At 37.5% G+C, this 24,023-nt stretch overlaps 1 protein-coding gene across 3 annotated transcripts in view; it reads left to right on the top strand.

Moving 5' to 3' along the window:
* Positions 1-2,290: 2,290 nt before the first annotated feature.
* Positions 2,291-24,023, top strand: part of VPS8 (VPS8 subunit of CORVET complex) — a gene marked incomplete at both ends in the record, with an annotated part of 223,582 nt that continues 201,849 nt past the window's right edge. For 2 of the 3 annotated variants that reach the window (XM_080696056.1, XM_080696054.1), the window contains 6 exons: positions 2,291-2,443; positions 3,243-3,311; positions 11,482-11,612; positions 13,364-13,457; positions 17,845-17,877; positions 18,834-18,888. In XM_080696056.1, the coding sequence (XP_080552182.1) occupies positions 2,291-2,443; positions 3,243-3,311; positions 11,482-11,612; positions 13,364-13,457; positions 17,845-17,877; positions 18,834-18,888 (535 nt within the window). The remainder of the gene's footprint in view (positions 2,444-3,242; positions 3,312-11,481; positions 11,613-13,363; positions 13,458-17,844; positions 17,878-18,833; positions 18,889-24,023) is intronic. The other variant, XM_080696055.1, reaches the window with a different exon arrangement.

Here is a 24,023-nt window from a genome sequence, read left to right as displayed (position 1 = left end):
ACATTGTTAAAGGATTAATGACAAGACAAAAATTCTAATATATGTTTAGTACAAAAGCTATTTTTTTTTTTTTTTTTTTTGTGGTACTGGGGATGGAACCCTTCTACCTCCGGGCTATACTCCCAGACCTATTTTATATTTTTTTATTTGGAAACAGGGTTTCTTAAACCAGCGAGGCTGGCTTCGAACCTGTGAGATCCTCCTGTCTCCACCTCCCAAGCTCCTATCTCCGCCTCCCAAGCATGGGGATTACAAGCGTGCGCCACCACACCCGGCCAAAAGCTATTTTTAAAAAAATATTTTTGATCTGTGATTGGTTAAATCCATACATATAACATACCTCTGATAAAATTTAATTTATAAATGAGGCACACTAGCTGAAATGGAAGGGTAGGAGATGAAGAAGGCTGAGGTTGATTAATGAAGGAGCTATTTCTAAATATGTGTAAAACTATGAATATAGCATGGTTAATCTGGATACTCATTCTTGGGAAGGGGGGACAGGGAAATGGGGGGGAGGGCACCAAGCACGGTTTGAATGTATGCCATTTTCAATATGATCCACATTAAAAAATTAGGCACAGTAAGAGATTAACAGTAACAACTAACAAAATAGGACGATTATGTGAATGTGGTTTCTCACTCATAATACCTCATTGTACTGTATTCACCCCTCTGTAATGATGGGTATGACACACTGCCTATGTGATGAGGTGAATGAGGGGAATGACTAAGTACTTGTGTCACTTTTTTGCTGTAACTTGCCATTTAAGGTACAGTAGTAAAACTAGCACAAATTTCTTTTTCCTTCACAATTTCACAGAAAGAAGTTTGTTTTTACTGTAGTTCTCAGCAATCTCAAATGTTTGTGTGTGTGTGTGTGTGTGTGTGTGTGTGTGTGTATTTTTGTTCCTTAATAAAAAAGAACTTTCACCTTTTCACTTAAAGGAAGTACTTTATGGGTTATTTATGGCATATTCAAATTTCCAGCATCACTACTCTTGTTTTTTAGAGTTGTTACTAAGTAAAATAAGGATTACTTTTACAAAAGTGCTGATAACCAAAACTGGTACCAAGTGACTAACAGGTGGGTAGTATATACAATGTGGATACACTGGACAAAGGGGCAATTCATATCCCTGAAGGATAGAGTAGGATCATGTCAGATTTTATCATACTACTCAGAAGAGCACACAATTTAAAATTTTTGAATTTGCTACTTAATATTTTCATATCATGGTTGATTGGAAAACCAGAACCACAAAAAGTAAAACCGGGTACAAGGGAGAATACTCTATTGTGGAAAACATCTAGGTTAGGAAACAAAATAACCTTCATCTTTATTTTCATTGTTACTATGGCATTGTTTCTGTTTTCATACTTTTATTTTTAAAAATTTGGTTACTTGTTGTCTAATTGAAACACAATCGCAAAAAAACCTGAAATGCAATTATTATTAAACTTATAAGAATTTAAAAAATGTATTTTTAGTTCTCTAGAAATCAAGTATGCCAAGTTATCTGTTTTTAATATAACAGAGTCCTCTTGTTGAGAACTGTGAAATATAAAAATAATACATTTTTAGTTTTCTTTAATATTTTATTTTTCTCTGAAAATGTCCAAGTTTGTCTACCTTTCTTTCTAGAAATCTTTGATAGGTTGTATAGTTACTTTATCCTGTGGTCATTGTTGTCTCCTCTAGTATATCTGAACCCTTATGTTTGCTAGTGTTGTTTCAAGTAACTAGTATCTATCCTGAGATATGTGTGGCCCCATGTGGATACTAACAGCAAAGGTGTTCTATATGCTCATCTCCAAGGGAACTGGAGAGCTACCCTAAGGTTTGAGAACATAAGGAGGGACTAATTGCTGCTTTTAGCACTAATTTGCCCTCATTCTATTAAGTACACAAATCCGCTTATTACCAGGTCTAGTAGCCAAGCCTACTAAGCCTCGTAATTGTCATTGTCCCCGGTCTGAATAGTGACTGTGGGTGGCGGGCCACTTCAGGCTTCTTGAATTGGAGTTAGGTGCTCTTGTGCTCCCATAGGAACTCTCCCTCAGTATCCTGCTCCATACCTCAGTATTGGTTTTTCTTTGCCAGTAACAAGACGACTGAGTGAAGTCTGACCACATAAGACTTTGGAATGTTCAATTTTCAAGAGGAAATCTAAGTGATACTTTTCTTTTTTCCTTTTTTTGGAAAGAGATTCAGATCACTGCTATCTAAGCTCCCAAACAAGACAAATACTTAGTTGGATTGATTGAATAACAGTAATTCAAAGTAAATATGGAAAATGAACCAGACCATGAGAATGTGGAACAGAACCTCTGTGCCAAGACTGCTGAAGAAGAACTGAATAAGTCTTTCAACCTAGAAGCTTCACTTTCAAAATTCTCTTACATAGATTTGGACAAAGAACTGGAGGTCAGAAATGATCTGGTAAATTTCAAGCTTTTGTTAAGCAATAATTTTTAACCAAAGTGTTGATAAGAGTGCACTTTATGACCTAAAGCACTCTACATCGATCAGTTTGCATGGTTTAGTAGAAGTGTGTGGGCAATTTTATGAGATACTATCACTCTTCGTTTGTGAAGTCCATTACAGTTTAAGGAATACTTAGATTACCATTGTCATTCGAGATTCATAGCTCTTATAACACTAATTAATCCATTTTATAAAAAAGATACTAGTATGCAGCTGTATTAAATACTCAAGGGCACAGAACTAGTGATAGGTTTAGAATTCTTATCTTGCACAGCAACTGTTTCCCCCATTGACTGAATATTCTATTAATGGATTTCTGTGACTGTGCATGACCCAGTAATCTCTGATCATAATTGATAAAATAACTAAGACATGTGATGTCAGGCTTTTGTGTGTTGTTTATGATTTATGTCTGACCTTAGGAAATTAGGGGCTGTCATAAGACATGATGTTTTGTCATGTTTAACAAAGCAGGTGTAAAAGTCTTCCAAGAGAAGCTTTCTGGAAAGGGCTGTACTGGTTGTGCAGTCCTTATGTACATGTCCTTGATAGTCACTGAATTTATGGGTAGAAAAGGTAACAATTCTGTAATCTTTTGATCTGACCCATATTACCATGGATTACCAAGTCAACTATATGATGAATTTGGTGGTAACTTGTCTTTTAATTGATAATCATTCTAATTGATTTGAACACCCTCACAATTTTAATGGGAAAGGTATCATTATGTAAGCATTAATTTTTTTTAATTTAGATAGATGACAAGGAGTTTGATATTCCTCAAGTTGATACACCTCCAACGCTGGAAAGCATACTAAATGAGGTAAGTAAATATTAATGATCACTATTATTTAGTGGCACTGGTTTTTAATACTTTGGGGGTTAGAGTTTATATATCTAGATATGCAGTATCCAGTATGGTAGTGTACATGTGACAATTTAAAATTAAAATTAATGCTGGGCGTGGTGGTGCACGCTGTAATTCCCGCGTTTGGAAGGTGGAGACAGGAGGATCGCACAGGTTCGAAGCCAGAGTGCTGGCTTGAGAGACCCTGTTTCCAAATAAAAAAAAGTATAAAATAGGTCTGGGAGTATAGCCCGGAGGTAGAAGGGCTTCCAGGATCCCCAGTACCACCAAAAAAAAAAAAAAAAAAAAAAATTAAAAATTAATTACATTTAAGTAAAAATTTTATTTCTTAGTTGCAGGAGGCACATTTCAAGTGCTCAGTAGCCATACATGGCCAGTGTCTGCTACAGTGGATAGTGTAGATTCAGAAGATTTTTATCATTGCAGAAACTTCTATTGTTCAGCACTAGTATATATGATGAGCTTCTCAAGGGCAGACACCACATCCTGCTCATCTTTAGAGTCTCTGTGGCCAGCACAATACTCAGTACTTGACAGACTTAAAAAATGTATCTTATTAGGACTGGGGATGAAGCTCGGTGGAAGAGTGCATGCTTAGCACATTCGAGGCCCTGTGTTCAATCTCCACTATCAAAATATAAGCCAGGCGTAGTGGTGCATGCCTGTAATCCTAGTACTTGGGAGGCTGAAAAAGGATTGCAGGTTTGAGGACAGTCTTGGCAACTTAGCAAGACTTTCAGCAACCTAACAAGACCCCGATTCAAAATGAAACAAAACAAAATCAAGGAAACAAACAACAAAAAAAAGGGATGGGGGTGTAGCTCCAGGCATGGTATTATTTGCCTGTAATTTCAGTACTTGGGAACCTGAGACAGGTGGCCTACAGGTTTGAGGCCAGCTTCATCAAGTTAGCAGATTCTCAGCAACTTAGATCCTGTTTCAAAATAAAAATAAAAAGGGCTGGGGGTTCAGCAGTAGAATGTCCTTGGGTATAATCCCCACTACAGACAGACAAACAAACAAACAGTGTATATGTATATGTAAACACACAACATTTTTGTCAAATCAATTAAGATACATTGATGTTATTTTGAGATTTGTATGTGTTGATAGTGATCAGATGTCTCTATCAGTAATAGTCAAATGGCTTATCTTCTTACACTAGAGAGCATTTTGCAACCTTATATTGAGCTTCATCCTCAAATGTGAAGGAAACAAAATTTCCATTGTTTATTTTATGAATAACATGCCTATTAGGTTTTTTAGCTTTGAAATGGTTTTACTCTTTTCTGAATTGGTAGATCAAAAAGGTTTTATAAAAGGACTTCAGGGAAGGACGTGGTTGGTAAAATATGCTAGTTTCTTTTTTATACCTTTATTGGTGAATCAAAATGTAGTTCATAGTGATGGTGACATACGTTCACACAGCACTTGGTGGGCTTTCCTCTGGCTCTCTCCTCAATACCCCTTCTCCATACAAGGTATTAAGATTGGCATTGCTATTCTCGCATATATACATAATGTCAGTGGAAGTATTTCCTTCATTAGTTCTCCCTCTTCTCCCACCCCTTCCCCAAAACCAACTCCCTCTCTCTGCTGGAGTTTCTCCTCCATTTTCTTAAGTCCCTCTTATATCCGAGTTACTTCCTAGCTTCTGCATATGAGAGGAAACATATGACCCTTTGCTTTTTGTGATTGGCTAGTTTCTATGTAGAGCTGACAACTCAGCTCATTCTTTTGACCTTTAAGTTTGCTCAAGACTTTTCTCGGAGGTTTTAGCTGCTAATTTGAGAAAGGCTGTAAAATAAATTTATTTCAGATCTATAGTTTTGTTTCCCAAAAGATAAGGATGCAGACATTTCCCAACAGAAAAGTCCACTGATACTGTAGCTCAGAGTGAGTTTGGCCTCTGTATTGCTTCTTTACCTATATTTTTATGGTTGTAGGCAATACTTCAGAGGATGTAAACTACTGCCTTTGTGAATTGTATCTTTTATTTTTCTTGTATGGCTTTGATTTCTGTTTTTTACAGCAGTTTGATGTGGCTATTACTTTGAATGTATTTTAACTTCAAAAATGTTCTCTATGATCTGTGTTAAGACTTAAGAATTTTCAGTTTTGACAAAGACCCTGAACGAGAATTCTGTTATAGTGAAATGTCCTTTGTTACTTTTTAGTATAGAGGAGGAAATCTTTCATTTAGAGATGAGAAGATTAATTTTATAGTTAGTTTTGTTAATGTGGTCTTAATCACACCCTCATTTCTGTTAGCTTACTAAATGTGAAATAAAAATAATTGTAGAAGTCTATAGATAAAGCCCTATTTGCACATGTTTATATAATATTGGCAAAGAGAATAAGGCTCAGATGGACGAGACAGTAGCTCATAATAAAGGCAAACTGTCCTGGGACAGCTTTCTTACCTCTGAGTACCAGTAAGTACTGTCATTAGTGATTTGCCCAGAAGACAATATTGTTTTCCTCAGTGTAATTTGGGTCTAGCATATTGGGGTCATGGTGTTAGGTGCTGGGTGATAAAGTGCTATATGACTGTCTCTGTCCTTGAGAGAGAAATGGGACTGGAAATTGGCCAGCCTTTATACCTCCAGGGAGCATAGCAGATAGATAAGTAAAACTGAAAGAAAAGATAATTTCAGTTGTAGACCATTATGAAGACTATAAGGGGTGAGGCAATAAAGGAAATGATTTAAAAAAATGAAAGAGCAGAAGTATAAATTAGTCCTTGCTCCAGGATATGTGGATGCATGTATTCTCAAGTGTTCATTATTATCAACTTGAAGGGAGGCCAGGAAGAAAGATATGCAAAATATTTTTTTAAATGGCAAAGTAATAAAAAATAGAATTGGGGCTCGAGCTCTGAGGTAGAATGCTCCTGGGTTCCATCCCCAGTACCGGTGGTGGGGGGGTTGGGGGGGGGGAGAAGGCAAGTTAAAGATTATTAAGAAAGCTGGGTGTGGTGGGCGCAGGCTTGTAATCCTAGCATTTGCATTTGGGAGGCTGAGACAGGAGGATTGTGGTTCATGGAAAACCTCAGTTACTTAGTGAGGCCCCTTGCAACTGAGATCCTGTTTCAAAATAAAAATAAAGAATAAAAGAAAAAGGGCTGAGGATGTAGCTTGGAGGTAGAATGCCCCTGGGTTTCACCCCCATACTGAAAACAAAAACAAAAACAAAGCTGGGCATGGTGGCACACACCTGTAATCCCTGTACTTGGGAGGCCAAGACAGGAGGACTGCAGATTTGAAGACAATGTCAGCAAGTAGTGAAACGTGTATCAACCTAACAAGGCCCTGTTTCCAAATAGGAAATAAAATTGGGCTGGGGGTGTAGCTTGAAGGTAGAATACCTCTGGGTTCATCCTCAGTACCAAACCCACACACAAAAAAGATTAGTAAGATATTCTAGATCTCAGAACTTAAGGCATGAAATAATATTACTAGGCCTTGTCATTTTTTGAAACTATGCTACCACCAAGGTGTTTAATTTTGAACTTCCATTCTCTAACCATAATCTCTCCTCCATTCCCTTACTTGCATTAAACTTGTTCTTTGACAGTTCTTTCTAGTTGTCCAGTCTCTGAGAGTAGTCCTGGGTTTACATCAGTGCTATTAGATTGTGCAGCTAGAAATGTCTTTTGAACTTTTTATTGACATATGACTTACATACAGAAAGGTGTGACAATCATAAGTGTACCACATGGTGAATGTTCACAAACTGAATGACTTGTGTAATCAGAATCCAGATGAAGAAGCAAAACATCACTAGTACCCCAGAAGCTCCACTGTGTCTCTCCAGTACTCAACACCGAGAGTGATTACTGTTCTGACTTTCGTCATTGACTGGTTTGCCTGCTTTGTGTTTATATAAGATGTGTGTATAATATATAAAATATACCTGGGGCCTGGTGGCACATGCTTGTAATCCCAGTACTTGGGAGGCTGAGACAGAAGAATGGCAGGTTCAAGGCCAGCCTCAGCTACTTAGAGAGGCCCTCCACAACTTAGTAAGACCCTGTTTTAAAAAAAAGAATAAAGCACCGGGTGTGGTGGCACACACTTGTAATCCCTGCGCTTGGGAGGCGGAGACAGGAGGATCGCGAAGGTTTGAAGCCAGCCTTGCTGGTTTAAGAGACCCTGTTTCCAAATATAAAAAAAAAAAAATAGGTATCTGGAATGTAGCCCAGAGGTAGAAGGGTTTCCAGGAACCCCCGTACAAAAAAAAAAAAAAAAAAAAAAGAGCTGGGCGTGGTGGCGCATACTTGTAATCCCCGCGCTTGGGAGGCTGAGACAGGAGCATCACACAGTTTCGAAGCCAGCCTTAGCTACTTAGGCTCTCAGCAACATAGTGAGACCCTGTTTCCAGATAAAATATAAAATAGGCCTGGGAGTATAGCCTGGAGGTAGAAAGTCCCTGGGTTCCACCCCCAATAACACCAAAATAATAATAATAATAATAATAATAATAATAATAATAATAATTATTATTATTAATAAAATAAAATAAAGAATAAGCCGGGTGTGGTGGCACATGCTTGTAATCCCAGCATTCAGGAGGCTGAGACAGGAGGATCTGGGTTTGCAGACAGCCTCAACTATTTAGTGAGACCCTCTGCAACTCAGTGAGACCCAGTTTCAAAATAAAGAATAAAAACTAGGGCTGGCGATGTAGCTTGGAGGTAGAATGCCCCTTGATTCCATCCCCAGTACTGCAAAAAAAATTTTTTTTAAATTAAAAAAAAAGAATAAAAAACAGGGCTGAGGGTATAGCTTGGAGGTAGAATGCCCTGGGTTCCACCTCCAGTACTGTTTAAAAAAAAAAAAAAATATATATATATATATACACACACACACACACATACACACACACACATACATACATACACACAATGCATATATACCTATACTTATATAAATGTGTATTTCTATACGATATTTATTTTATATGTAAAATATAATAGATGAATATATACTCTTGTGTGTCTGCCATGTCTTTAGATTTATCATATTTTTGTGTATATTTGCTGATTCATTCTCACTATTATATAAAATTCTTTCTATGACATATCATTCTACTGTCAGTAGGTATTTCTATAATTTCGAATTTCTGACTATTATTAAGAGCACTGCTGAAAATATTTATATATTTTGGTATACACATATATGCACAAACACGCATGCAACACATTTCTTTTGGGCAAATGCCTAGGAGTAGAACTGGTGAATCATGAGGTATAGTTACATTCAGCTTTTATGAATACTGCCATGGTTTTTCAAAGCTGTTATATCAATACACATTCCCAAGAGCAATCCATGAGAGTTTTGATTACTACTTCTATATTTGTCAGTCTTTGAATTTTTCTTTTTCACTTTGGTCTTTCATGCTCATAGGTGTATAGTGGTATCATATCCTGGTTTTAATTTCAATTTCCCCAAAGACTGATGAAGTTGGATACCTTGACATGTTTTGGCCATTCAGATATCTCTTTTGTGAACTGCCTTTTTGTGTCTTTAGGCCACTTCTGTTGAATGTTTTTTAAAGAAAGTTATTTATAAGGAGTCCTATGTATATATGCTGACCCAAGCCCTTTATTAGATATACTTATTGCAAATGTCTTCTTTCATCTTATAACATACATTTTTACTCTACAAATGTTCCTTTGATGAGCAGAAGTTCTTAATATAGTTCAGCTTATTATACTTTCCATTATGGTTGTTTTTTGTGTGTGTCCTGTTAAAGAAGTTTGGCCAATTCAAAGAACATGATGATGTAACCTTATTTTGTTCTAAAATCTTTCTCATCCCACCTTTCACATTTAGATTTGTTATTCATCTGAAATTTGTGTGTGTGTTTGTGTTAGATATGCTCAAGCACCATTCACTGAACGTCACCTTTGTGACAAGCCAGGTGGCCACGCGGAGTGTATCTGATTGCATCGGCCTCTTAGGCTTGCTCCATTATCACATTCTAATGGTGCAGCATTTATAAGCGGTCGTAAAGTCTGGTAGCTCCAAATCCTTCAGCTTTGTTGTTGTCCTTTGAGATTGCCTTGCTTATTCTTGGTATTTTGCATTTCCACATAAGTTTTAGAATCAGTTTGTCAGTTTACACACATGCAGATGCACAAATCAGCTGAAATTTGATAGAGCTATGTAGATTTTACTTATCAGTTTGGGGAAAATCAGATCTCTACTATGTGGTGGTAATTTTAAATTCAGTCCCGACATCATGAATTCTTTAATTTTTATTTCCTCCATTTTTTTCATTTATCCTGTAAGCCTGGCTTAACTTAGCCGATCTATTTTCCTTAATTATGTCCCCAGGCTGCTTAAGAAAATCCAATAAGGTTTTGATCGACTCTCTTGCTTAAGACCTTGGTGCTGCAGTTCTTATTTTTGAATTATTTCCTTCCCCTTTTCCTACAGCAATTGTTCCAATCCTTTACAGCTCTCAAGTAACATAATGCACCGTTGCTAGTGCCAGCCCTGTTCTCAGCAGACTTACGTGTGGGAATATCTGAAAAACAGTTGTAAATATAGACCTAAACTTCAAGACAAATGTTGATGCTGAAGACACAGATTTTGGAGTCCTTAAATGGTACTTAAAGGCATAGGTATGGATGAGCTAGCTCAAATAGAAAGTGTGTGAAGTAGGAAGAGAGTTGAATGTATTTTGGGGAATAACAGCATTTAAAGTTAGCTGAGGAGAAGCCAGAGAACATGATTGGTAAAAGTCCACATAAGTTGGAGAAAAACTAGGGAGGATCAAGACCAACCAGATCAAGGAGCGAGAAAGTTTCCAGAAGGAGGAAATGGTCAGCAGGGTTAATGGTGCGTGAAAGACAAGAGCATGTTAACCGAAAATAGACCAGCGAAACGGACTCGTAACTTCAGCAGGGTTAGTGGTCAGTAGTTTGGGGGATGAGCACAGAGTATTTTCTCTAGAACATAGATTGGAAATGCAAGACAGAGAGTAGTCTGGCTGGAGGAGGATTGAAGAGAAAGAAAGTTAAAAGAGAATGATCCTTCAGAAATTCTTCTTTACTGTGTATCACTCAAAATCAGTGTGTACAAAGCCCACTCTTATCCGACTGCTATGTGTGGACTTGCTTATATCAGTCAGTAGTTTTACTTTTTGCTTAGTTGGTCAAGTTGGAAACCTTGGAATTCTGTCTTCCCCCTTACAATTTGTCTTTTGATTTTATTTCAGTACCGTCTCTTCCATCATTCTCTCAACTTCTACTGCGTTCCCAGGCTGGAATTCTCTCTCCTTGACATTGCAGTACCTGTCACTGGGCCTTAATAATCTCTGCCTTCGTCTCCCTTACACCTCATCTGTTCTTCATAGCCCCCATTTATGTTTCTAAAACATGATTCTCATTATGTCTTTCTACTTCTTAAAACCTCAGTTGCCTTCTTGCTGACTACTGCATCTAGTATATTCATTCATTAAATACATGAGTACTGATTGTGTATCAGGCACTCTATTAGGCACTATGGGTACTGGTGATGGCCAAGATAGAAATGGGCCTTGCTGCCACCCAACTTAATGGGATATAAGGGTTTTTACAATTTGTATCTCAGCTTATCTTCCTAGGATCCTCTCCAAATTCTGCTCATATACTTCAGCCATTTTGGACCATTTCTTTTTCCATGGGAAAAATCTATAATATGAAATTGGTGTGTTTGCATATGCTATTTTCTATCCAACATACTCTTCTTCAGTCTGCTTGTATTCTTCACAGTAGGTTATTTATAGTCGGGTGATACTTGTTTTGTTCTAATTAGCTGTTGTCTTTTGGTTAACTAGTACAGCATTTGTACAGGTTTGAATTTTAAGAAGCATTATATCTGGCTAACAGTCTACATAACTGCTCCTGCTTCTCCTTGCTACAAGAAGGAAATTTTTGTAGAGAATAAGATCTGTGTAGGTTGAAATTTAATTCTGGTAATTCTGTACTATGCCACTCCGGTGAGTAAGAATGAATAGTGGGGTGAAGAGCATAAATACGCACTTGAATGGTTCCAAGAAACCCATCAATTACCTATCTGACATGTCCTGTGGAGTATTTGAGATTTTGTATTTATTGCTCTATCTTCCAATTTAGACTGATGACGAAGATGAATCTTTTGTTCTTGAGGACCCCACATTGTTAAACATTGATACTATTGATTCCCACTCCTATGATACTTCATCTGTGGCAAGCTCAGATAGTGGTGACAGAACCAACTTAAAAAGGTAAGTGTTCGTGTAAGTTACAGTTGCATATGGTTGAAAGATTTGATCACTTAAAATGTCAGTATCTCTTCATAGTACAGTATGGTCTTTGAAACCCTGTATGGGGAGTAGAAGGTCCATTTGTGTGGAAACAATATGCTTACTGGATACTAAATATTTGGCACTGTCAGGGGGATAGGATATTAAGGTGGGTCTGATGGCCATTGTCTTTTGAACCCTTTGTAAGAAGCCAGTGTAGCTAGGGACTCCAAGCAACAGTAGAGTTCGTGGAGGAAGCACAAGTCAAACACGGCACAGTGTTTGAGTAGCGACGTGGAACTTGTCTACTGTGCCACCCTCTGTCCCTGCACTCACCTCCCACCCCCTCTAAGGTCAGCTCCAGCATTCCTTCATTCTCTTGGAGTAGGTTCAGAGGGGAATTACAGAGATGATTAAAGATGTTGGAAAAAGACTTCTAACCCTGAATAAGTTTAATTTTGGCTGCTTTTCATCTTCCAAATTCTTGGAGAGAACATGAAAAGGAAAGAGAAGTGGAGGAAGCATCATATAAATACTTTATTGAATTCATGTGTAACTTTAATGTTGACAAAGTTATCTCTGTATTTTCCCCCTTCTTAAATTTTGCCTCTAGCTGTCCTCTAACAGTTGTCATCTCTTATGGAATAGGGGCCATGCTGATGTTCACCTGACCATCTCTGTGTCCTACAAATAGAAAACCTGAATGTTTTTGATGATCTGGTTACTACCTTCTTAAAAGCTAAGATGTCAGCTACGTGTGTAGCGCACACCTGTAATTTTTTGTGTGCTTGGGAAATGTACACAAAAAAATAAAAAGGGCTGAGATTGTAGCTTGGAGGTATAGTGTCCCAGGGTTCAATCTGCAGCCCCCCCCCAAAAAAAGTTATGCTGTCATCTTGTCTGTGTAGTAAAGTCACAGGTCCTTTGTGTGGCATTAACTTATCTCTGATTTCCTCCTAGCCCACACTTGTTTTTGTTTCCTGGTTCCCCTGCACACAGTACACCTTTATATCCTCACACTTTGGCTCTGGGCCAGGCGTGGTGGCGCACGCTTGTAATCCCAGCTTTTGGAGGTGGAGACTGGAGGATCGTGGTTCGCAGACAGCCTCAGCTACTTAGTGAGGCCCTTCACAACTCAGTGAGACGCTGTTTAAAAAAAAAAAAAAAAGACTAAAAGATAGGGTTGGGGGGTATAGCTCGGAGGTACAGTGCCTCTGGGTTCTATCCCCAGTCTACACATACACACAAAAAGTTTAAAATGGGCTTTTCTTTGATGATAAGTAGTTGTAAATGAAAGGAGAAGCTGTTAGTAGGAGCTACAGTGGAATGAGAAGGGTGACCCTAGAGGAGGGCGGGTGTGCAGGCATGTGGGGGTAAAGCCAGCATGTGGCAGGAGGAGTGGTGTGTAGGCAGCCTTCTGGAGAACAGGAGGGCAGTGATACTTGCTCTAGTTCTTAAGGGGGACAAGGAATGGGTAGAATCAGTGAAAAAGGAATGGTGATTTTATAAATTCATTTTCTTGATTGAACTTCTCTGAGATTTCAACGTGGGTGTAGTACACACCTAAATGTGGGACTGTTGAATTCTTTACACATCTTTTTAAAACAGAGGTAACAAATTACAGTCTTATTTTCTGCTTTTGTTAATTTTATGTGTTTTCTTCTTTCAAGCATTTGGGACCCTGCCTTTTCATTTTATTCATCTGTTAAATGTTCCCCCTCCTTTTTTTTTAGGAAGAAGAAAATACCTGATTCTTTTTCACTCCATGGATCAGTTATGCGACATTCACTTCTGAAGGGAATTTCTGCCCAGATAGTGTCTGCAGCTGTAAGTATTTTGTTCTTTTCCCCCAGCTTTATAACCTGCAATGGCATAATGAAGTAGGAATGAACATAAAGCAAAGCGCAGCTCTTCTCTTGGCCCGAGGCTTAAGAAAAATAGAATCTGGCTTTCATGGTTTTTGTGTGATTATTTTTGACTCATAAGACATGGCTAAACATCTTGATGTAGAAATTAGTGCAGACATGAAAATAAAGGTCTGCTCAGAGTTTTGGGTGTGCCTAAATGAAACATGGCAGCAAGCCTAAAAGAAACACGATCTGCCTTTTCTTTACATTCCTTTTCAGGTTAGTTGCCATTTTGTGTGTTTGGTTGAGGTAGAGTGCTTGTTTATTTGGTCTTTTCATATGGAGAAATGATTGATCAGAATATGGTACAACCCAAAGAATTATAATTCACAAGTCTTTTCATGTACCGTATATCATTTATTCTTACAACCTTGGAAGTAGGTAAAACTATATCATACTATTTTACAAATGAGAAGAGAGGCTCAGAGAGGTGATATTAACTTGTCTTATATCATTCCATTAGGAGGTAGCAGAAAAATTACTTAACATTGAGGTTTCTGGTTCCAAGTTTGAGACCATTTTGTTGTGAAAAGGAAATGGTACTGGTGAATGTAACCAGTGTGTAGTGGCTGGAACAGAATATCTGTGGCCCTTTTTTTGTATTTATTTTTTTTGGCAGGTCTGGGGATGGAACCAAGGGGCATTCGACCTCCAAGCTATACCCCTCCCCTATTTTTTTTTTTTTTTGTGGTACTGGGGTTCCTGGAAACCCTTCTACCTCCAGGCTACACTCCCAGACCTATTTTATATTTTTATTTGGAAGCAGGGTCTCTTAAGCCAGCGAGGCTGGCTTCCAACCTGCGTGATCCTCCTGTCTCCACCTCCAAAGCGCGGAGATTACAAGTGTGCACCACCATGCCCGGCCCTCCCCTATTTTTTATTTATTTTTTGAAACAGGGTCTCACTAAGTTGCAGAGGGCCTCACTAAGTAGCTGAGGCCGTCTGTGAACTGCAATATCCTCCTGTCTCGGCCTCCTGAATGCTGGGATTACAAGCATGCGCCACCACGCCCAGCTTCTGTGGCCCTTTTTGAAAGTAATTTAGAGTGCTGTGTTAATGTAAATATTTAGAAGTCTATAAAGACAATAGGCAACTAATCAAACTTTTCTTTTGACCTCAAACTCAAAGCCCATACTTCATTTTTTTTTTTTTTTTTTTTTTTTTTTGCAGTACTGGGGATTGAACTCAGGGGCCTTCTACCTTTGAACTACATCCCCAGCCCTGTTTTTTTATTCATTATTTTGAAACAGGGTCTCACTGAGTTGCAGAGGGTCTCACTGAGTAGCTGAGGCTAGCTGTGAACCTGTCCTCCTGTCTCAGCCTCCCAGGTTCTGGGATTATAAGCATGTGCGACCATAACCTGGCTATTTTAATCTTTCAATTCTACTTTTCTGAATTCAATATGTAGGTTCTGGATATAATAATGATAGCTCATACCCCCAGGAACTTTGATGTGGTTTTATGTTCTTTTAATGGAGTTTTATTGGTATTTTGCATACTCAAGTTGGATAAGAAATACATTTTTTTTTTTCTTTTTGTGGTGCTGGGGATGGAATCCAGGGGTCTTCTACCTCTGAAGAGGTAGAAGACCTACACTCCCAGACCTATTTTATATTTTATATGAAAACAGGGTCTCACTAAGTTGCTGAGAGCCTCACTTAGTAGCTGAGGCTGGTTTTGAACCTGTGTGATCCTTCTGTCCCAGCCTCCCAAGTACTGGGATTACAAGTGTGCGCCACCACACCTGGCTGAAATACAGGTTTTAAAAACTGGCTATGTAGCTCTGTGAAGCCCTGGGTTTTAGCACTGGAAAAAAGTAAAGATTTTGGTTTTTTCAAGAGGAAGAGAGGTTGATTCAGGAGTAACATCACGATCCCAGAATTGCATCGCAATTTTCAGGTTTAGCAGATAAAGCTCTTATTGCAGATGCATTAAAGAAAAAAGGTTTGTTTTGAGCAATTGATATATCCTAACCTAGAGAACTGTTCAAGCAATGGAGGAAAGCTGGGCGGTTGTCCTTCCTCTTTTAGGTGGAGGGTAACTCATACTTGCCAGAATGGGAACCACCTGTTGAGGATTACATTTCCATGACGTTTTCTGAATTTAATCCTTATGTAGGTGATGAAATTCATTCCTTTCAAAATCAAGATGAACCAGAACAGTCATTTGACCCACCTGTGCAGTTTCAAAAATATTTTGAATAATGGAGACTGAACTAAAACTCAGACACTGAACAATGATTAGATAAATCTGTTATTTAAAAGGGTTTCTCCTCCCTCTTGAAGAGGAGGGGAAAATTCTAATAAATCCCAGAGTGTTTGCATTCTGTTCTTATTTCATTGCTATGGCTGAGCTCCTTTGGTATGTTAAAATGAAAACTGCTTTTCCTGTGGCAGTCATCATATGGTGCCTTCCTAATTTTGGATTACCAGCTCAATTTAAGTTGCATGCTTTTCTGTGATGGTTGGTTTATTAACATGTAAAGCTGGTTATATTTTGAGGTATTTCTCCTGAATAGTTGTTCAGTAGTGCTTTTAGCCTGATGCTTAGTGATATTATCAGGGCTGCTGTGGAGCACAATCATGAAAAATACTTAGGAGAGATGAGATTGTTTGAAGTAGTGAAATTTATTGTTTAATTTTGGGATCTTTCTCAAAGTGATGATATGTGACTATTTAAAGTTAATTCAAATTAACCTTTTAAGGATTTTTTTGCCATTTTAATGATTGATCTTAAAATATTACAGATACCTTAGTGCATTGTATTTTTATAAAAGTGTCCAGTGCACAAGAATCTCCTCAGTGCTTATTAAGATGCAGATTTCTGGAGATCATCCCAGACCTGCTGGATTGGAATCTAGCACTGTAGCATAGATATCTGCATTTTAAGAGGCATCCCAGGTGATTGTGGTGTAGTCTGACTTTTGAGAACCACTACCCTGAAATATTGCAGCACAAGTACTAAAATTTTTTAATCTCTAAAATGCTTCCCACATCTGTGCATTTTCGTTTTTGAAGTCAGGTGGCTTCTGATTTCATTATTCAGGTACCATTTTGAAGATAGTTTATGCTTTTCATCTGCTGTCTCATTCGTCTTTTCCCTGTCCAGGGCATAAATCAATCACTTATCAAATATTTACTGCATGCTTCTTAATTGTCAGGCATTAGTTTAGGCATGCTTTACACATGTGCGTGCGCGTGTGCGCACACACACACACACACACACACACACACACACACACACACACACACACACAGGCAGACAGAGACAGGTATATGCTGCTCTCCAGAACACTGTATAGAGCAACCTTGGTGATTATTCTTTATCATGTTTCCATGCATTGGAGTAACTTTCTTAGTTCCTGGGAAGCTCTACAAAGCTGAGTCAATAGATTCTGCCTTTTGAGATATAACAATGAATTGACCACACTGATAGGGACAGATAAAACAGAAGTAGAAGCAATAGAGCTTGGCCTGAAATTTGTAAGTTTGAGACATAGTTCTGCCATTTACTCAGAAGCCTGGGGCAAGTCAGTTAGCTCTTTGAAGCTTGTTTTCTTAATCTGGAAAATCAGAATAGTACTGCCTCTTCTGTCTGTCTCTCCAAATCTGAGACTCAAATAGTGTAAACTTTGCTACTACAGTGGGGTATACTGCAAGCTGTTGTTATTGCTTACAGCCATTTAAGTATCAGATAGATACTCTTGCATTTATATCACTCTTCACATTTGATTTAATCCTCATGACAACTAACTGAAGTAAAAGGGCAGTATTTACTATTCTCTGAACAGGTGAGGACATTAAAACCTGGAAAAGTTAGGAGACTTTCCCCAGGTCATGGTGTTAGTTGATAATGAGCAAAGCTAACACTTAAGGTTATACTTTCCTACACTTGAGAACCAGACCTTCTGGCTTTTTATTTAGTAAAGTGCTGACTTAGAGCTAGGTTGTCTTTAGCACACGTTTCAATTCACTTTTCTTAAGTCTTTATGGACTCCCACCATTTTGGCCCTTAGTACTTATAGTTTATTTTTCTTATAGAAAAAGAACCTCTTTCCTCTCTCGTTTTCTTTTCCATTTCCATTTATAATCAGTACCCTTTCTGAAGCATCTGTTATAATTATGTATCAACATACATAAATACATAACTTTGTAATTTCTCCTAGTCAAGGCTAAAAGTAAAAATAAAGGTTCCACATTTGTTTGAATCAATCTGGATCAAAGTATATGTGAAGAGAGAGCTGGATACCATTCTCTGTTTTAAAATGAGAATTTTTTTCTTATACTTTCTTTTAAAATTTTATTTAGGACAAAGTAGATGCTGGCTTGCCTACAGCAATTGTAAGTATACTTTAAACCTTTTTAAAGTAAGCTCTATTTAATTGGGTTTTCTTAGATTTATTCTTATAATGTTATTACACAAACTATGTAAAGTTTCTGTAGTTGTTACATAAACTATTCTGATAATGAGTTCTTAAGTCATTCTACTTTGAGTAGTCGAGTTTAAAGTTTGTCTGTGTTGAATGCTTTCTTTTTCCCCATCTTGCTGTTACTCTTGAGGCTTCTGTTTGAGAAGCAGATAATGGAATAATGATGGGCCTTGTCCAGCTTTATTTGTGTGTGCCATCCCCCACCCAAGTAAATTTGCTCCTTCTGTGCTCTGACCTCCCTTCTGTTATAGGGAACAGAAAACAACATTCGGGGATATCAATTTGTGGCAAATAGTACATTTATAGCCCTGGACTCCAGTGCCAAGCCTGTAAATCTGTGGAGCCCATGTAGAGCATTGGAAATGTTGAAAGCTCACTAGTGCTCTCTTTCCTCGTCTTTCCCCAGCTGCCTCCTGTAGTGTTCTTATTAATCATTTGGTGAGAAAATGGGCTGAGTTTTAAACATTCCTGTGCCTTTTGGCACTTATGAACAAACTGGACAAGGGATTTTTCATCCTTTCCCCATACCTCCCAGGAAGCTCTTGGTTGGTTGGCCTCTTTCTTTGTCTGGACCCTTGATTTTTTTTAAGTTGCTTTAAAGGAAGCTAAGTGGCGTGTTTTTTCCTAAAATATTGAGCATATGATATTTTTGATAGTGTTTCCCTTACAGTAAGTTTAGAGGGATTCTCAGAAATAAATGTCCTGAGGTTCATTTCCCATTTTGCCTCTTAGATGAAATTCTCTTTCTATAGAATAGTTGGTATGTCATCTGGTTTTTGGAGGAAGGCAGGTCAACAAATTCAACTCTGATTATTTCAAGATCCATCATGTAATAACCTAAAATGTAATCTTCCCTTTTATTTCCAGGCAGTGTCCAGTCTGATAGCCGTGGGTACATCTCATGGATTGGCTTTAATATTTGGTAAATTTTATAAGTACTTTTTCTACTTTTAAACATTAAATATATCCCCTTTAACCTTTTTTTTTCCTTTTATTTTTGTGATACTGGGGGTGGAACCTAGGGGCTTTCTTCCTCTAGACTGTCCTCCCAGAACTATTTTCTGTTTTATTTGGAAACAGGGTCTCACTTAGTTGCTGAGAGCCTCACTAAGTAGCTGAGGCTGGCATCAAACCTGTGTAATCATCCTGTCTCAGCCTCCCAAGCATGGGGATTACAAGCGTGTGCCATAACTCCCAGCTCCTTTACTCTTTTTAAATCACATTTTTAGAGTGGAATTTCTTTTCTTGAACAAAACAAAACAAAACGAAAATGTGAAAGTAGAAGTTAATATTTTTATAGTTAAAAGTTGCTGGGCAAGGTGGTACACATCTGTATTCCCAGCTACTTGGAAAGCTGAGGCAAGAGGATTGTTAAGTTTAAGGCCAGTCTGAACAACATAGAAAGGCCCTATCTCAAAAAATACATATTTTTATAGTTATAAATCAGTTGACTCACAGCTTTGTTTTGCTATTCATTGCAAGTGTGTTTCCAATATGAATCTATAAGCTGTCTTATCTATTAACTTCCTGCAGACCTAAAAAAAAAAAAAAAGAAAAAAAAATGAAAGAACTACCATCTTGTCCACCTCCAGTTGGTGGTAGTGGTAATATTTGCTTCTTAACCATAATCTAGTAACAGGTGTTCTAAAAGATATTAGGGACAGACATTCCTCAGGGTTTCTAATTTTTCATCACTTTGACTGACAGTAAGCTTGTTTTCATTTTCATTGTAAAACCCTGTAAGCTGATTTTTTTGTCCATAATTGTTTTCTTGGTTGAGAAGAGAATAATAATCGTTTTATTTGTAAAGTAGAAATTAGTTGTATTTTGTCTTTTTCTGAGATTAAGCAGTTTTTTTTCGGTATTGGGGGTGGAGAGGCATATATATATATATATATATATATATATATATATATATATATATAAAATACATATATGTATATCTGTGTGTGTATATATATTTTGGTAGTACTGGAGATGAAACCCAGGGGCCTTCTGCCATCAAGCTACACCCACAGCCCTATATTCTTTATTTTGAAACAAGGTCTCACTAAATTGCAGAGGGCCTCACTAAGTAGCTGAGGCTGGCTCAAAACTGCAATCCTCCTGTCTCAGCCTTCCAAGTAATGGGATTACAACCGTGCGTCACCACACCTGGCTTATCAATTTTTATTAGTTCTTTGCTTTTGAACTTAGCATATGAGCAGAATATTGTGTGTGTGTGTGTGTGTGTGTGTGTGTGTGTGTGTGTTTAATTTTAAAAAGCCATTATGAGCCAGGCGTGGTGGCGCATGCTTGTAATCCCAGCATTCGGGAGGTTGAGACCCGAGGATTGTGGTTCGCGGACAGCCTCAGCTACTTAGTGAGGCCTTCCGCAACTTAGACCCTGTTTCAAAATAAGGAATAAAAAAATAGGGCAGGGGATGTACCTTGGAGGACGAATGCTCCTGGGTTCCATCCCCAGACCCACCAAAAAAAAAAAAAAAAAAAAGCCACTATATAATAGTTTTCTTTTTTGTGTTCTCTTCTGGATCTTAGATCTTTTGAATCTCTCTTAAATGGAAAAGTCAGTGGTACTATATTTAGTAAGGAATGTTTGAAAAAGATTATTTGAGAATACTTTAATAGCAGAACCATAATTTGGTCTCTGTGGAGCTTTGCATCTTTATCCATCACTTGAGTGGATAACTAGTTGTTTTTGGTTGCTTTGAACAGTTTGGCTTTTTGTTTATAAATTTTCTTTTATGGCCAAGGCTTTAATATGTAATTATAACACCTAGTCTTTTTTTTTTTTTTTTGGTGCGCGGCTGGCTTCGAACCTGGCTTCGAACCTGCGCGATCCTCCTGTCTCTGCCCCCCAAGCGCGGGGATTACAAGCATGTGCCACCACGCCCGGCTACACCTAGTCTTTTTATGAGTCTTAAATTATGCTAAAAATTATTTTATAGCCAGGCGTGGTGACACATGCTTGTAATCCCAGTACTTGGGAGGCTGAGACAGGAGGATCTCAGGTTCGAAGCCAGCCTCAGCAGCTTCGTGAGGCCTTGATTTCAAATAAAATATAAAATAGGTCTGGAGGTATAGCTCGGAGGTAGAAGGTCCCTGGGTTGCATCCCCAGTACCACCACATTCATATATATATATGTATATGTATATATGTATATGTGTGTGTATATATATGTATATGTGTGTGTATATATGTATATGTATATGTGTGTGTGTGTGTATATATATATATATATATAATTTTTTTTTTTTTGGTGGCACTGGGGGTGGAACCCAGAAGCTTTCTACCTCTGGGCTATACTCCCAGACCTATTTTTTATATTTTATTTGGAAACAGGTCTCACTAATTTGCCAAGAGCCTCACTAAGTAGCTGAGGCTGGCTTTGAACCTGTGTGATCCTTCTGTCTCTGCCTCCCAAGCACTGGGATTACAAGCGTGTGCCACCACACCCGGCCTTACACACGTATATATATTTTATTGGTGCATTGCACTAATGCATAATTACCATCATAATGAGATTCAGTGTGTAAAAAAGCGTATATGCACAAGCTCTTTGTACATTTTCCTCCACGTCCCCTGCTCCCCATTCCTTCCTCCGCACAGGCGTTAGTAACATTGGTAGTAAAACCTTCACATATAGCCATAGTATTATTTGAACTGTTTCTTTCTTCAGTCCTCTTTCCATCTCTCTCACTGTTAACCCCCTTCAATTACTTTACAGATCTCTCTTTTCAAAGATGATTGATTTAAATAACAAAGCTTTATTGCTTGGGGACCAGAAGGATAGAAAGAAAAATATAATTTCCTTCAAAGACCTTTAGAGTTGGTTCTTTAATACTTTTTTTCTTATCACATAATATTTATTCATAATGGAAAACTTAGAAAATATAGATGAACAAAAAGTTGAAGATATAAGATATTGAATTCTACTATCCAGGAATAGTTCCTAATATTTCTGTATAACCTTCTAGTCATTTTTCTCTATGTGTACATATGTATATATACATCCCCAAGTGGGATAACATTTATTTGTAACTTGCTTTTCATTATAATGGATGTCTTTCCATGCAATTATATATTTGTCTTTTACATCTTTAATAGATATGGTATTTTTTAAAGTGGATTCATCAAAATTCACTTCACTATCTTCTCCCATAAGACGTTTTGAAACAAACCACCAGTAGTGTGATGAATAATTTTCTTTTTGTATTTTTGCGCATAGGATCATTTCCTTAGGATAAATTCCTAAAAGTAGACAAGAACATTAAAGACTTGATATGTGTTGTCTAGTTGCCTTCTAAAAATGTCTTACCAGCTTTGTCTCCTGTTGGGTGTAAGAATGCTTGTTTCCCTGTGAGGGCATACTTGGCATTAGATAGTAGACATTTGGGAAGGTTATCACATGGTCTTTTAGTTCAGTCTTCTTATTTTACATGTGAAGTGATTGAGGACCAGAGAGCTTATGTGACATGCTCAGAGCCAGGTTGAGAATCAAGGAATACTGAACTCTAGGTCAGTGCATTTCCACTATTCTAAGCAATCATCCTGTTCTGAGAGAAAAGGAGGCAAATTATATGAGGAAAAGAATGGAAGAACTAAGGTGATGGAGGACACAGTATAATGTATGCGTTTGTCTGCAGAGTGGATGTTGTTTTCTTTTCCACCTACATTACTCACCTTTCCTCAGTGCTGTTTGCTTTAACATCCTTTCTCTAGCAGGAGGTTGTATGACTCTATTACTGCTTCTAATCAAACCCATGCAGAGTGTACTGCAAACAAATTAAAGTGAATACAAACTAACAGAGGAGAAGAATACATTATCTGCTGATACCCTCTCCTTCATTTCCTTGGGCCTGCTTCCTGGATTTTTAGATCCCCCCAGCAGCTTTCTTGTAGATATGATAAAATGGGAATATTTTATTACAGTCTCATGGAAAAGAAAGTATGCTAAAGAGAACATTTTAAGGAAGAATCAGTATTCTGGTTGTGCCTCGGGTTTTAATGGTGTAGTGAATAAATTTTACTCATTATTGTTCGTAGGAAGCAGATGTTTGGACAAAGCTTTTAAGAAATAGATTTAAAAATGCTTAAGAGCCCAGGAACAAGTAGCAGACACTGTGAAGTGTCTAGACTAGAGGTCTGGGTTAGATTTGATCTTGATCTTTTAAAAATATCTTTGTTGATCATAGAAAAAAGTGCAGTAGGAAGAACTATACTTTTTAAGTGCCATTCGATTCTCTTTGAAATAGGCTTGAGTCATTAAAATAGTAATCATTATCAGTTTCTTAAAGGCTGAGTTATGTGCCTATTCTTACAGAATTGTATGTGTATGGCAGTTTTTTCACCTTTGCCACTCACTTCCCGTGGCATTTTTTTTTATATCTTGATTCTCACTTTATACAGTGTCTCTAAAAAGTCTAAATTTTAATAAAGATATTTCTCTACCCAAGTTCCTTTTCCTTTTTTGGGTTATTAGTATATGTTAGTAGATAATCTTTTGAAATTGTTTTGTTTCCATCTAAAACATAGATTTACTTATTATTATACAAAATTTGAATATTATGCATTTAATTTTCCTCCAGAACCAATACCTGAATATAATTGTAAGTGCTAGAGATCTCAATTAATCAAATTTAATATCACTCCCACAGATAACAAAAAATTGTTACTCATAACCTTGAAATTTTACCTGCATTTTCTCTGAACTTTTGAGCTGATTCTTTGCTTTTTCTCTCTCTTTTAATCTTTTCTTCATGGATTCAAAAGGAAAAGGTATAGTAAATTTGATTTGCATGAGTGATTCTTTTGACCTTTCTAATGTTGAAAGAGAATACTATCAATTATAGTTGATGCCTTCTTATTAGAGAAAAATAAACAGCTAACTTAAAAATTGGTTAGAGCAGGGAATTGTGAAAAACTATAAATGTATGGATACTTTCAGTGCTTTAACTAAAAATATATTTTTTATAATTTTTGATATAATCCAGAGCAGTTTTTTTGAATTTATATCTTCCAGTTGAAGGTCTGTAACATCTTTTTGGCATAAACTT

Source organism: Muscardinus avellanarius (genome assembly GCF_963383645.1).
Source record: "Muscardinus avellanarius genome assembly, chromosome: 5".
NCBI classification, from domain to species: domain Eukaryota; kingdom Metazoa; phylum Chordata; class Mammalia; order Rodentia; family Gliridae; genus Muscardinus; species Muscardinus avellanarius.
The sequence above is the reverse complement of the archived record's forward strand: the minus strand, read 5'-3'. Positions and strand labels throughout refer to the sequence as shown.